Genomic DNA, 15553 nt, shown 5'->3' on the forward strand with positions numbered 1-15553 from the left:
AATTGGTCGCCGGTTAAGCCTCCATCGGCTTTGAGCACACAGGCCAATCAGCATGCAGTGGTGATTCTCACGTAGCCTGAGCTCAAAGAGCACACTAACAGGCAGGCTGGTTCCTTATCTTCACAACTCGGGCGTTTAAGGCTTACTTTTCCAGCCCTTTTGCCCACTTCATTATATCACAAGTCATATTCTTACACTCGCGGCGGGGCAAGGGCCGGATGCGGTCGAGTAGAAATGGCTGCCGCAAAGCTTCGACATTCTCAGAATCGGGGGCGTGTTTTTTGTTGAGTGACGGAGGACGTCACAGATAGAAAGAACACAAAAAACACGCCCCCGTATCCGAAAAAGATGGGGCTTAAAGGGAGTGACGCCCCTCTCCTCCAATGGCTGGCCAGCATTTACGATGCCAGCCAATGGAGAAGAGGGGCGGGTTCAAGCCCCCTACACTAACAAACATAAAATCTTCGGAGCTTCGCCCACTGCTTACGCAGTGCGACGGAGTCCTCGACCTAAAAAGGATGCTCAAAGCCCCTCCTTGCATATTCAGGAAGGTTTATCGGAACCACCTTTATCCATTCAAGTAAGCCTATTGTTTGCTTCTGTGAAGCATTTTGCACTTTTTTCCACACCTATTCATATGGTAATCAGAGGCTGGCAGAAGTTGTTTTTTTAAAGTATTATTTCTCACCTCCTTTAATCCAGACAGTTCAGTTGGTGCCTCTGCCGTTGGCACCCAAATCTTCACATCATAATCAAGGCCACTTGTTGCCAAGACCGGCAGATGGGGATGAGGCTCCAGACAGTTTACCTGCAAAAAAAAACACAAAAAAAAACCAAATGTTATATTTTCACAAAAAAGGACCGGTTGCTAAAACACACCACCATCCGCAGCAGGTATTATAATGTACATGAAACAAAACTAGAATTGATTTACCAGCTTTGCATTATGTTGGGTGGAAATCCTACCTCTCAAATGTCCTCTTTTTAAATAGCCAATTGTGGATTTACTCATTGATGGGATCAGAGGAAACAGGGGTGGGTATTTTGCCATAAAGAAAAACGCTTTTCTCAATCACCTACAATCTTATAAAGGAAGTTAGACTAAACAAAAACAAAAACAAAAAAAAGGAAATACTCATACCACATTTGTAAAGTCGGTGACAAAGAGACGAATTAAAACAGGCTAATCAGAAATTGTAATCCGCTAGCAATAAGTTGGGTACCGTTGAGAGATGCAGAAGTTGACAGGTCTGTACAAAGAACCAGACCACAACCAGTTTTAGCTTCAATGCTTTTGGCATGATCCACTGATTCTGGTTTGTCTGAGTATATCTGGATAAGATGGAAATATTAATTTTAAATTCTTCAACACCATGATAAAAGTCTAGGATGTAGTATTCTTTCTAAAATACTTCCATTTAGTTGCTACAAAAGCAAAGATTTTGAGGTTTAATGGACCCTACATTTTAAACTTGTTCACCACTGGGTTTCAGGTTTTTTTTTGGCAAACCTTGCTCCTGCAAAGGCATAAGGCATAACTATGGGGCAGGTTCAAACACCATTGTAAAGGGACAATCACATCACAGGGTGAGAAATGTAAAGAGAGCCCACGAAAAATTTACATTTAAGTAGGTATCCGTCTACTGCAAACTCACTGTTCACACTTGTTCTTACAAATTTCAAAAACAATATCCTTCCAAACCTAGAACCAAGGTGGCTGGTTCATTTCAGGAGGGGGATATGTGAAAGAGGCAATGATCCGGTATAATGCTTTGCCAAAACTCATGAACCAATTAGTCTGGCCATTAACCTGCCATGGTGCCACTACCACCTTCCTTACAGATTGCTGAAAGACGTTTATGCACACACCACAGCTAAGTTACCATGGGAGCAGTCCCATCTCTAATATGAAAAGCTAGAAAAGGAGACACCAGTAAGGAATTTCCTAGAATACAGTGCTTCTCTTGCCTACATTTTACCTCAACAGGCACCATTCCCATGGAATTTTTTAACTTCAAGTATGCGGGTTGTAACACAATAGAGGCAGTTGGATATGAGCCTATTTACAGAAAGTGTACATTTCGCCAGATCATTTTGACGAAACCTAGGAAACCAGGTAACCCGACACTGGAGGAGATATTGTGCTCAATGACAATCACACCAGTATTCATGTTTAGTGGCCAGTTTACATTTGTAAGACATTGGTGTATTACTTTAGTCCCAATTCACTATGACTACACATCTAAACCCCCCCACCGGACCTTAGGGGCACTTAGAGCCTTACAGGATGTCAGTAGAGTAGCCCAACAGCACGGCCCAGGCCAGCTGGGCTGACCAATTGCAGGAAAGGCCTCTTTTAGCTTTCTGCATCATTTCTGCTTGACTAGGCAGTCAGCCTTATGACCCTTGGTGCCCATTTATTTGTCATGGTTATAAGAGGGTCCGGGTCCAGCCCTACAGGGCTCCTCTCAAGTCGCTGACAGCAGATCCACTAGTCTTCTGTTCTCTCTCATGCCTAAAGTTGTCCTGAAGTGGGTGCCACATTTATGCCTGGCATGAGCTAATGGGTGGGAATGGCAACTGGGATGCCCTAGCTATTGGGGTAAAAGTTCCTTTAGGCATTTTTCAAGATGGCAAACATCTTAGACTACACTAAACGTGGGCTTTGAGGGCAGATCGGATGTTTGGGAAGTGTACAATGGTAATCCTCGGTTCCTCCCACACAACACACAAGTTGTACTGCTCGTCCAGCCACCCTCAAGCAATGCTGAGGTGGCTGTTTTGTGAATTTGTGTCCCCATCTAATACATGCTGGGGAGGCAGGAGGGTACATGTGAATCTTCAAAACTACACGCTACGAATAGATGCTTACAGAGTAAGTAACACACTCTGCTCACAGCATGTGTTGGTTGCAAAAACACAGGCTATGCATAGACTCTAAAGCAGTACTCTTCTTGATGTGGCTTTAGTCATCAGATGATGCATTTGCCAGAAATAATGTGCATAGAACGGTTTGTCCCACCAGAGCCTGTGGCCTGGCTTGCACAACTACACAATAGCGTTTGGTAAATGTGTGTTGGTTTGTGCATGTTGCCGCTTTACAAAGGTCAGTTAGCGGTATATTTCCTAAAAATGCTAGTTCTGCTACCTTTCTTTATGTTGAATGAGGTATTGGCATTGTAGGCAGTGTTCGTTTTGCTTTGATTGAGCAAATTTGTATACATTTTACTATCCATCTAGCGACTTTAGCGTTTGAGGTTGGATTCACTTTCCATGGGTTAGAAAATGCTACGAACAGCTGTTATGTTTTTCTCTAGGCATTTGTTCTTCCCTCTTAGTACATAAGGGCACACTTTACATCTAGTGTATGTAATGCTCTTTCTGCAACTTTTTCTTGTTTTGGGACGAAAACAGGTAAATCCAAAGTTTGATTTATATGGAAAAAAGTCATAATTACTTTTTGGTAGAACCTTTGGGTGTAGGCAAACCTTGTCTTGGAATACCTGAAAGCAAGGATCCTCAATATGGAGTGCATGTATTTCACTGGCTCTTTGTAGCGATGCAATGTCCACAAGGAATGTCACTTTCCATGTTAAAAACTTTTTTTGTATGGGCGAAGCATTCCTTACTTTACTTGGGAGTTCGCCTCAAGGCTAAATTGAGCGACCTCTACAAGGCGAACTACCCGCCTCTTCTAGCCCAGTTCCAACAAGACTGCAAGCGTTGGTCGCCTCTTTAGATTTCCTGGTTGGGACGGATTAATGCTGTTAAAATGTCGGTCTTACCAAAATTTTTATATTTATTCCAAGCACTCCCCATTGAACTGAACTGCCCTTTGCTACCAACCCTCCGTTCGTTGCTCACTAAGTTCCTTTGGCAGGGGGCAGGGCCGGTCTCCGTCTTCATGTCCTATGGCGTCCGCGTGCCCAGGGGGGCTTGGCAATACCTGTTTTTACCTTGTACTACTAGGCTGCTCAACTAAGGGTAGCGACTGAATGGTCCGAGAAGCACTGGCTGCATATGGAGCGTGCTGTGGCGGGGAGGTATATATGGGATGTGTTATGGAAGCCTGAACAACTTTGCCCTGCAACGCATATATCAGTACTCCCACCCGCACAACTCTCACCATTGGGACAGGGTTACCAAGAGGGTTACCTTCCCCATACACGCCTATACATTTCAACCCCGACTTCCCCACGGCACTGCGTGAGGGGCCCTTTGACTGCTGGAGACAGGGGGACTGTCTAAAGATCGCTGACCTGTTTCGAGATGGGGAGGTTAGGTCATTCGAAGAATGCAGGAAGGAATTTGCACTGCCCCAGAGTGACTACTATCACTACTTACAGCTTAAACATTGGGTTTTGACGCCTCCCTTTCGGGAGGCGGCCTTGAGGGAACATACAGCAATGGACAGTTTCCGCGACTCCTCAGGGCTGGGGAGGATACAAAATACTGGATGTAATACACGGTATTCATGACATGACAGGAATTTAAATGGTGACCGTAAAGGTGAAAGTGATAGGTGGGTGACTGGTGAACAAGTTAAACAGTAACACATGAGTGGATGCACAACACCAACCCAAATATCTGTGAGTTCAAAAAAGGTAAGTGCAAGGAGGGAAGTGGGTCGACGGTGACTATACATTTGTGAAGTCTGGAATAGTTATTAACTAAACATAAGAATATTAAGCATATTACCGTGACGCATGGGGGAGTGAAGTTGAAGGCCATGGAAATCCTGAATCAAGTGTGGGTGATGATATCCGGGAGCGGATGAAAGGTGAAACCAGGCCTAGGGGTTAGATGGGAAATGTGCATCCTACCTGTAGGAGATAGATATATCACCACAGGTCTGTAATGCCACACAAGGGGAAAGGGGCGAAAAGAGACAAAAGAAAACAATAAGAAAAAAGTTCTACCGATAAAGGTATAGGAGGTCACACTTAGTTGAAATGCGTCCCGTTGGGGGCACAATAAATACAACGTGGAGACAGAGAAAAAATAGAATCTCACAGCGGTGCCGGTGATAATTCCGACCCGGCTCCGCTCGAGACCGGGTTCTAAAATGCCTTGTAGTTTCAAAGTACTCTTCTCCAACGGGTGCGTGGCGAAGATTCTGTGAAGACAATTGGTCATCAAGGGTTTTAAATTTGTGGGGATAGGGTCGAGTGTTCTTGATTTTAGAACCTTGTTGAGCAAGAAATGGGTTATTGTGTGACTCACCTATATTAAGTAATATTTCTTAGTGTTGCGTTCTTCAGGTGATGAAGCTTTGGAAAATATCCTAGTTTGCGTGTTTCAAACGCGAGAAGTGTAGAAAATTCTACAGCAAAACGTCCCCGAGATGGTCATCAGTATATCAGATGGACAGTCCACGTGGAAATGATGTGAAGAAGAAGGCAAGGGAAAATAATAAAGCGCCAAAATGTAAATAAAACGGCCTTTCTGACCTGTCAATCAAAATCATGTAAACAATAGTTGAGTCTTCAGTAAGGTTAGTACTATCAAATAAGTGGGGCACAGGTGAAATAATCAGGCAGGTGGCCTGAATACAACTGGACCTATTGGGTACCGGATAGCTAGAAACAAAAAGTGCTTTCAGACTTGTCTCGGTACGTTTAATCTAGTGTTTTGAATCAGTATCATAAGGGAAAAATTAAAGTTAATCACCCTTAAAATATCACATATAAAAGCTATTCCAATCCTTTCGAAAAAGAAATAATTGTTGATTCACCTGTAGTGTGAAAAAACAAAATACGCTAAACAAGTGATAATATGCACAATGGTAGTCTAATGGACCGTGTGCATAGAACATGCCTTTGGTTTCTCGCAGTACAACTCGACTGTAAAGACACATTGTTTTGGCCTGAAAAGCATATCGCCATGACTGTAACTCACCCGTAGTGCGGGGAGTCAGTCAACACCGGTATTGTTTTCAACTACCTCGACTGTAAAAAAAAAAAAAAAAAAAAAAACACATTTCTTTCCCATTTTCCCCCGCCTGAAATTCATTCTGTCAAGACTGTAACTCACCCGAGATGCGGGGAGTCAGTTAGACACCGGGATTATTTACGACTCAAGTACATATGTGGAAATGGGGCTATATCTTACCCGTAGTGCGGGGAGTCAGTAAGCGACGGGATCGCTCTCGATCGCGTTGCGGTTCCGGGTGCGGTCACGTGTTCCAGGCACCCGGAAGTGGATTAAATACTCCATATACAAGACCCGGATTCGGAGGTCTAGAGTGCTAACCCATGTTAAAACGCCTAAGTGGTGCCTGATGATCTATTGTACGAGACGGGGTTTTAGGTTTACGATCATTTGCGTGTAAATACGTTGAGGTACTGTGTGGGCATAGTAGAAAACAAATCTAATTAGTTTCATGTACAGTGGTGAGTAAATACGTCAAGGTGCTGTGCGGGCATAGTGCGATGCATGCCTATTTAATTTCATGCACAGTGGTGAGTACAGTCAAGTTGAAAAAGGAGTAGGGAAAAAGTGGGGTCTGATAAACATAGTTTACAAGTTATATACATGCAAATTTTAGAAAATAATTACAACATTGAAAGAAATTGTTTTACACAAATTTGCTGTTATGAAGTGTAACGTCATTGCGACAACATTATTGATAATATATATTGTTTTTTTGTGGACTATCTACGCCAGATAGATTGAGTGAATGAGAAAGTGTTTCTCCTCGGGACATATTCAATTGATTTTTATGCTATGCCTCATGGGGGTTCTCATGTAGAGTCCTAATGCAGTGATCTCTTTTAGTCGTTGACTCTATAGGTGTCGGAGTTGTTTTTAGTTACACTCAGGTCGAGGGAAATGGGGGGAGACTAAGTATGGGACGTAATGACTTAATCACCCAAGAAGTATTGCATCTCTTGATCAAAGTTCAAGCTGTGGTCAACACTCCGGAGACGGAGGATCCACATGGCTACTAGGCGTCCAAGTCTGAGTTCCCTATTGCCACCTCTTATTCCTGGTGGTGCTGTGTCTATCCCGTAAAAGGATACTCTTTTGTCTAAACTCTGGTCAAAGCATGCAGCCGCATGTAATGCCACAGGGTATCTGGGATCTTGTTTGTGAATGGCTCTGATGTGTTCAGCTATTCTGTCTTTCAATGGGCGGATGGTGCTGCCCACATACACTTTTTTGCAGACACATTCAATATTGTAAACTACGAAGCGTGTGGTGCAGTTGATGTTAGTCTTGATAGTGAATTTGGTTCCCTTGGTGTCATAAAATTCTTTGGTTTTATGTATGGCCCAACGACACATGGAGCAAAAACCACATTTGAAAAAACCAGTGTGTTTTACTTTGAGCCAGGAGTCCGTAGTTGTCTCTCGTGGGATGGTCGGACTGAGTCTGTTCCGTAATGTCCTACCCCTTCTATAAGTGATATGGGGATGTTCTCCTATGTACTCTTGGATGCCTTTGTCAGTTTTTAAGATGTGCCAATGTTTGACGAAGCTTCTGCGGAGTGTTCTATGCTGATTGTTGCAATCCGTGATCATTCGGATCTTTGGAGAACTTGTTTCTGTGTTTGTGTGTTTACTCTTGAGTGCGTCAGTCCTTGTCATTTTCTTAACTCTGGTAGTGGCTTTATAAAGTACTTCATCTGAGTACCCTCTTTTCTTAAAACGTGAGTTCATTTCCCTCAAATTAAGAAAAAAGTCTTTGTCATCACTGCAGTTTCTGCGTGCTCTCAGAAATTCACCATATGGAATGGTGTTGATTTGGTGTGGTGAGTGCGCTACTAGCATGAAGAATCGCATTGCAGGCCGTGTTTTTTCTAAAGAGTCGACTGTTCAGCTTGTTGGAAATAAAAATTTCCAGATCAATAAATTCAACTTTGTCCAAACTTGCCTCGATGGTGAAACTCCTATCCCACGTGTTGTGGTTCAAGTATTTATGAAAATCCATCAAAGATTCATGTGTGCCTGACCAAATTAGAAAGCAGTTGTCTATATATCTTCCCCCAAAAACTATTGAGTCTACAAAAGTAGCTCCCTTTGGGCCCCAAATCAGGTCTTTTTCTAGTGCGCCCATGAACAGGTTCGCGAATTAGGGGGAAAATTTAGAGCCCATGGCTACACCTTTAGTTTGTTTGTACCATGACTTGTTAAACATGAATACATTATTCTTGAGAATGAGTTCCATCATAGAGACCAACATATTTGTGTGTTGCCACATAGTGGCCGGTCGGTTCTGTAGGATTTTGGTAATTGTGTCTAACCCAAGTTCTGGTTTGATGCTGGTGTATAATGCCACCACATCCAACGTTGCTAGAATATTGCCTGGTTGCCACGGTAGATCAGAAAAAAGACTGAGAATATGTTTCGTGTCTTGGATGAAAGAAGGGAGATTGCGTACAAGGGGCCCTAAGAATAAATCTACGTACTCTGACAATCTCTCAGTTGGACCTCCTATACCGGATATAATAGGTCTGCCAGGTGGGAATGGGAGGTTTTTGTGCACTTTAGGCAGGGTGTAAAGCCATGGGTATGAAGGTTTGGAAACCTTCAAGTGGAAGTATTCATCTTCATCTAGAAGTCCTTCCTCTTTCCATTGTAGAAGGAATTTGTTAATTATAGTAGTTAAAGAGGCGATAGGGTTGTGGTCTAGCGATTCATAGAATGTAGTATCTTGAAGTTGACCTAGTATTTCATTATCGTAGTCTTTTTTGTTCATAACGACAATATTGCCACCCTTGTCCGCCTCCCTAATAATGATGTCATGGTCTTTGATGAGGGAGTTTAAGGCTGCCCGTTCCCCTGATGTTAAATTGTCTTTGTATCTGAATGATTGCTGGTCTTTTTTAGTGTCAAGTTTATCTAAGTCTTCCAATACTCTTTTCTGGAAGTTGTCTATTGAGTTCCCACCCGGTAAGGTGGGGATCCATTTGGATTTGGATCTGAGCCCGCTCACAATACTGAAATCTGACTCAATGTTGAGTTCTTCCAGTAGTTTCTCCATATCGTAGGGGGTTTCTTCCTGATCTGATAAGGATAGCAGAAGCTGAGTAGATCGAATATCATTATTTGTAAGAACACCAGATTCAAAAAGAGTCAGAATGTTTGTAGTTCTTTTATTAGAAGTATCACGATTTGAAAAATGCTTTTTTAATTTCAAATTACGTACAAATTTGAACAAGTCAATTTTCATTTTGCAGACGTCGGTGTTAGTGGAAGGGTTGAAATTCAAACCTTTGCTGAGAAGGGAGATCATAGTAGGGGACAATGTTTTGGATGATAAGTTTATAACTTGGACTTCCCCATCTACGTTGTCAATCATTTCTGGTTGTTCCCAGACCTGAGTTTCCTCCTGTACTCTTCTACGTTTCCCCCTCCTGCCCCTGCGGGTTTTGGATCTTGGATGCGGTTGCCTCTCCTGATCCGCTGTATCTCGCATAAAAAAGGATTGCTTTCGCTGTCTGTTCGGTTAGCCTCATCCTCACTTACACTGACTGTGCTCAGCGATGTAGTGCTAGAAGAAGCTGAGCTAGCATCAGTTTCGTTGGGTCTATCTTTCCTTTTCTGAATTAGTTTTTTAATCATAGAGTCATATTTTTTGGCATAGGTGAATATTCTGCCCTCAGTGTAGTCAGCCTCATCTCTTTTTAACTGTCTCGCTTTGCGGCTTTTGATCTCGTTCTGATGTTTGAGTAAGATTTCGTCTAGTAGGGTGTAGTTTTTTGTAGTGGATTCAGGACGATTCAGATCTTTTATTTCCCGTTCTAGAGTGGCAATTTCAGATTGAAGCTTGGACACTTTGCGGTCCGAACTCTCAATGAGAATGTCCATGAGGGTGTTGGAATTGTTGGTGAGAGCTTCTTCCCATTTCCCTAGAAGATCACTATCTAAATCGTCATAGGTTGGGAGATCTGTGCCCTTAGACCTCTCTGTATGCGTCTAAGTCTTGCGTATTGTTTCAGGGTTGTACCATCCCACCATTTTGAGTTTTCTTGTTTTTTCAATTTTTCAAGTTTAATAAATTTGTCTCTGAGACCTTCCTCCTTAGTGACACTAGAAGTGCCACTAGTAGTTGCTCTGTGTGTAGACATACCCTTAGCAAGGTTGTCAAAAAGTTCTTCAGCAGCCTTATCACGATTCATGGTGAGGAAGAGTGACTGTCCCCAAATGTGATTATATAGAGCTGCGCGGCGGCTGCCCCCCTCACCGACAGTATACGACAACAACAAACAGGGTTTTAGTTGTAAGGGAAATGCTAGGCGCACTGCTCAGGTTGACGCGCAGGAGAACGCAGTGAAGCAGAAGGTGCATGCAGGTAAGGGGTGATTCCCTGAAACCCCTCAAAGTGTGCTTAGTGAACACACTGTATACAGAAGAAGCAAAACCTGCTGCACACTTATAAGAAAGTTCAAGCACAAAAGATGTCTCAATGGACATAAAGTTCAATTATCACAGACGGAGGATTGGAGCATCAGTGCTTCGGTTCTTCTTTTTTTATTTATTTTTCATAGAAAAACCAGCCGACACGTGTTTCGTCGCCAGGAAACACAGTTTCCGCGACTCCTCAGGGCTGGGGAGGATACAAAATACTGGATGGAATACACGGTATTCATGACATGACATGAATTTAAATGGTGACCGTAAAGGTGAAAGTGATAGGTGGGTGACTGGTGAACATGTTAAACAGTAACACATGAGTGGATGCACAACACCAACCCAAATATCTGTGAGTTCAAAAAAGGTAAGTGCAAGGAGGGAAGTGGGTCGACGGTGACTATACATTTGTGAAGTCTGGAATAGTTATTAACTAAACATAAGGATAATAAGCATATTAACGTGACGCATGGGGGAGTGAAGTTGAAGGACATGGAAATCCTGAATCAAGTGTGGGTGATGATATCCGGGAGCGGATGAAAGGTGAAACCAGTCCTAGGGGTTAGATGGGAAATGTGCATCCTACCTGTAGGAGATAGATATATAACCACAGGTCTGTAATGCCACACAAGGGGAAAGGGGCGAAAAGAGACAAAAGAAAACAATAAGAAAAAAGTTCTACCGATAAAGGTATAGGAGGTCACACTTAGTTGAAATGCGTCCCGTTGGGGGCACAATAAATACAACGTGGAGACAGAGAAAAAATAGAATCTCACTGCGGTGCCGGTGATAATTCCGACCCGGCCCCGTCGAGACCGGGTTCTAAAATGCCTTGTAGTTTCAAAGTACTCTTCTCCAACGGGTGCGTGGCGAAGATTCTGTGAAGACAATTGGTCATCAAGGGTTTTAAATTTGTTGGGATAGGGTCGAGTGTTCTTGATTTTAGAACCTTGTTGAGCAAGAAATGGGTTATTGTGTGACTCACCTATATTAAGTAATATTTCTCAGTGTTGCGTTCTTCAGGTGATGAAGCTTTGGAAAATATCCTAGTTTGCGTGTTTCAAACGCCGTGGGGGGTGGGGGGGTATTTTCTTTGTTTTTTGGAAAATAGGCATCACTCAACTGTGCAGGGCGATGCCCCGCCTGGAGACTTTGCGAAGCTGAACTCTTGATAGCTATTTCTGTTGTTACCCGGGCGATTGCCCGCCTCTCGTACCATTGAGACGGTCTTTTGTGTTTGGTCATGCTCGATGCTTAATAAAAAGACAATTTAAAAATAAAAATAAATTTTGGACTTGTGCATTGGTTCAAAAGGTGTGGACATTAGCCTTGTTAACACAATATTCAGGTTCCATGTTGGTATAGGAGGTGTACGTGGTAGAATTACTTAAGTCCCACTATGAATGCCTTTATGACAGGTATACTGAAAAGAGATTGGCGTTTTCTGTTTTGTAGGTACGCTACGCTTGCAGCCAAATGCAGGCACATTGATGTGTATGCTAAATGTGCTTTTTTGCAGATGTAACAGGTAACATACCAGTTGTTGTTCAGATGAATGAGGGTGGGTTTATGTTGTTTGCAGCACAGTAGTGTACAAAACGTTTCCATTTTACAGAATAACACACCCTTGTGGTTTGTTTTATGGCTTCCTTAAGAAAGTTCATGCATTCTTGAGAGAATTCTAGATACCCAAATTCTATGACCTCAGAAGCCAGATTGCAAGATAGATTTGTTGAACATTGGGGAAGTTACCTCAGCCCCCACTCTGAGTGAGAAGATCTACAATGTTAGGTAGCTTCTCGTGAGGCACTATGGAGAGCTCCATCAGTGTTTTATACCAAGGTTGAGGTGTCCATTGTTAGTGAAGCTTGTCTGCGTTTCTTATCCATGTAAGGAATGAGAGGGAGAGGCGAGAATGCATACGCAAATATCACTGACCGGGTCATCCATAATGCATTGACCTTGGATTGTGGATTCAGGCGTCTGGATGTAAAGTTGAAGCAATTTGCGTTTTCTATGGTGGTGAAGACTGTTGGTGGCCCCCACCACTGGAAGTATGTCTGTGTGGTCTCAGTGTGGATTTCAAACTCATGGGCTTGTTGTTGTGTTCTGATTAGTAGGTCTGCTAGTTAGTTGCCCACTCCTGGCATATACTGTTCGAGGAGGTGGACTGTGTGTTTGTCGGCCCATTTCCATATGACTTGGGCTAGCTGAGATAGTTGTTTCTGAATGTAGTACATTGCGGTCATATTGTCTGTTCATAGAAGAACATTTTCCCTGATATGTTGGGTACTATGATTTTGAGAGCCATATCAATGGCTAGCAGTTCTAACATATTGATTTTCAATGTCTGTTATTTTTGGAGACCAAAGTCCCTGTACCAGAATGTCCTCCACATGAGCACCCCAACCCATGAGTGACGCATTTGTTATGGTTGATACCTGCGGGTACCTGAAGGCTCTTCCCATTTGTTTGTTCTGCAAGTTCCACCATTGTAGTGCCTGATGGGCCTTGGGTGAAACCAATACTAGTTCATCCATTTTGCCCCGCACGTGTGACCATTGTGATGCTAAGCACTTCTGTACTGTCTCATATGTAGTCTTGAAGCACAAGTTACTACTTGTGTAACGACATATCTGTAAGAGACATTAGTTAGTGATAGATTCCTTACCTTAGAATATCCCCAGGCGTCAGACTGGATCCGGAAATTTTTGCGTAGCAGTACCCTTGCGCGTCGGTGCACAAGTTACTACTTGTGTAACGATATATCTGTAAGAGACATTAGTTAGTGATAGATTCCTTACCTTAGAATATCCCCAGGCGTCAGACTGGATCCGGAAATTTTTGCGCAGCAATACCCCTGCGCGCCGGTAGGCGCCGTCTGCGGCTCCGCGTCCGTCGTCGGCGTCGTGAGCGCCGGGATGACGTCGTCGGAGCATATAGACGGCGCCCATGCGCGCTGACGTCAGTTCTGATAACACAGCTTTTCCGCGCCAGATACGCAGAGCCATGATAGAACTAACACTGGTGCCATGAAACTAGGGCCCTGAAAGGGGATGACCTTAACCCTAAATATCGGTTCGCAGAACGGGGAGGATGGGAGGGCGGTAAGGAATCTATCACTAACTAATGTCTCTTACAGATATATCGTTACACAAGTAGTAACTTGTGCATCTGAAAGAGACACGTTAGTGATAGATTCCTTACCTTAGAATAGATACCCCAGCAATACCAACCCCGGTGGTGGGTCTGCGAACCAATATCACACCAGAAAGTCCTGGAGGACGGAACGGCCAAAGAAGCCATCCCTCCGGACTTGACTGTCCAGGCAGTAGTGTCTTGCGAACGTGTGCAGCGAGGCCCACGTGGCTGCCTGACAGATGTCCTGCAGGGGGACACCGCGGCCCAGGGCAGTTGTCGTTGCCGTGGCCCGAGTGGAGTGAGCCCGCAATCCAGCCGGGGGCTCCTTCCTCGCCATGGAGTAGCATGCTTGGATGCACAAGATGATCCACCTAGAGATGGTCCTCTTGTGTACAGCCTTCCCCTTCTTCGCGCCCACGTAACCAACGAAGAGTTGGTCATCCACCCGGAATTGGCGAGTGCGGTCTAGGTAGTAGGAGAGCGCACGTTTTGGATCCAGACGGTGGAGCCTCTCCTCCTCTTTCGAGGGATGCGGAGGCGGAAAGAAGGTGGGCAAAGTGATGGACTGCCCGATGTGGAAGGCCGTGACAACCTTGGGCAGAAAGGAAGGTCGTGTACGCAACACCACCTTATCAGGATGAACAGACAGGAAAGGTGGAGAAGAAGAAAGAGCCTGGAGCTCACTCACCCTCCTGGCAGAGGTGATGGCAACCAGGAAGGCCGTCTTTAGAGTAAGGAGACGAAGAGGGCAGTTATGAAGTGGCTCAAAGGGAGCACACATCAGATAGGTGAGAACAAGATTCAAGTCCCACTGGGGCATCACGAAGGGAACAGGAGGGAACATGTGCGTGATGCCCTTCAGAAATCTACTTACAATAGGGGACTTGAATAAAGAAGGCTGATCTGGTAGCCTCAAGAAGGCTGATAGAGCAGAAAGGTACCCTTTAAGAGTGCCCAGAGCAGAGCCCTGCTGGGCAAGGGAAAGAAGAAAGAGCAGCACTTCCGAAAGGGGTGCAGAGAGAGGATCCACAGCCTTTGCTGTGCACCATGCCACAAATCTGTTCCACCGGCAGGCGTATACCGACTTTGTGGAGGGACGCCTGGCTGCCAGAATGATATCACAGACTTCGGGAGGCAAGTCAAATGGCCTCAACTGCCGCCGCTCAATCTCCAAGCTTGTAGGTGGAGACTGGACAGGTTCGGGTGCAGGACCGTCCCCTGCTGCTGCGACAGAAGGTCCTCCCGAAGAGGCAAACGAATCGGGGGATCGACTGACATGCTGAGTAGCTCGGGATACCAGTATCTTCGTGCCCAGTCCGGAGCCACAAGGACGACCTGGGCCCGGTCGCGCCTGATCTTCTTCAGCACTCTGGGCAGAAGTGGTATAGGCGGAAAGGCGTACAACAGACCGCAGCTCCACTCGCGACGAAAAGCGTCTCCGAGCGAGTGCCGCCTTGGAAATTCCAACGCGCAGAACTGCTGACATTGCGCGTTCTCTTCTGTGGCGAATAGATCTAACCAAGGCTCTCCCCACTGTCGAAAGAGACCTTGCGCCACGTCCGAGTTCAGACGCCATTCGTGATCCATCATGCACCGGCGGCTGAGTTCGTCCGCCCTGGCATTCAGAGAGCCTGCCAGGTGTTGAACCACCAGGGACACGCCCTGATGTTCCAGCCACTGCCAGAGGCGCAGAGCCTCCTGGCAGAGGGTCCACGACCCCACACCGCCCTGTTTGTTGCAGTACCACATGGCGGTGGTGTTGTCGGTGAACACTTGCACTACGCTCCCCCTGACAGAGGGGAGGAATGCCTTCAGTGCAAGACGAATCGCCCTCAGCTCCAGAAGGTTGATGTGGAGCCGGGACTCCGCCGGAGACCAGAGGCCTCTGATCTCCGCCTCTCCCATGTGGCCTCCCCAGCCCTGGAGGGACGCGTCCGTCACAACTACGTGCTCCGGCTGGGGTAGGGAGAGGGGTCTGCCACTGACCCAGTCGCGGTCCGTGAGCCACCACTGCAGTTGCTTCGCAGTGCCCTCTGAGATCAGGACATGATCGGACA

The 15553-nt window shown here is 45.1% G+C and overlaps 1 protein-coding gene across 3 annotated transcripts in view; it reads right to left on the bottom strand.

The window, feature by feature from the left end:
• The window catches only part of DCAF8 (DDB1 and CUL4 associated factor 8), a 470600-nt gene that overhangs the window by 106580 nt on the left and 348467 nt on the right, over positions 1-15553 (bottom strand). For all 3 annotated transcript variants that reach the window (XM_086947619.1, XM_086947617.1, XM_086947618.1), the window contains one exon: positions 689-808. In XM_086947619.1, the coding sequence (XP_086803745.1) occupies positions 689-808 (120 nt within the window). The remainder of the gene's footprint in view (positions 1-688; positions 809-15553) is intronic.

The sequence above is a fragment of the Lissotriton vulgaris genome, chromosome 12 (genome assembly GCF_964263255.1).
Source record: "Lissotriton vulgaris chromosome 12, aLisVul1.2, whole genome shotgun sequence".
Taxonomy (NCBI): domain Eukaryota; kingdom Metazoa; phylum Chordata; class Amphibia; order Caudata; family Salamandridae; genus Lissotriton; species Lissotriton vulgaris.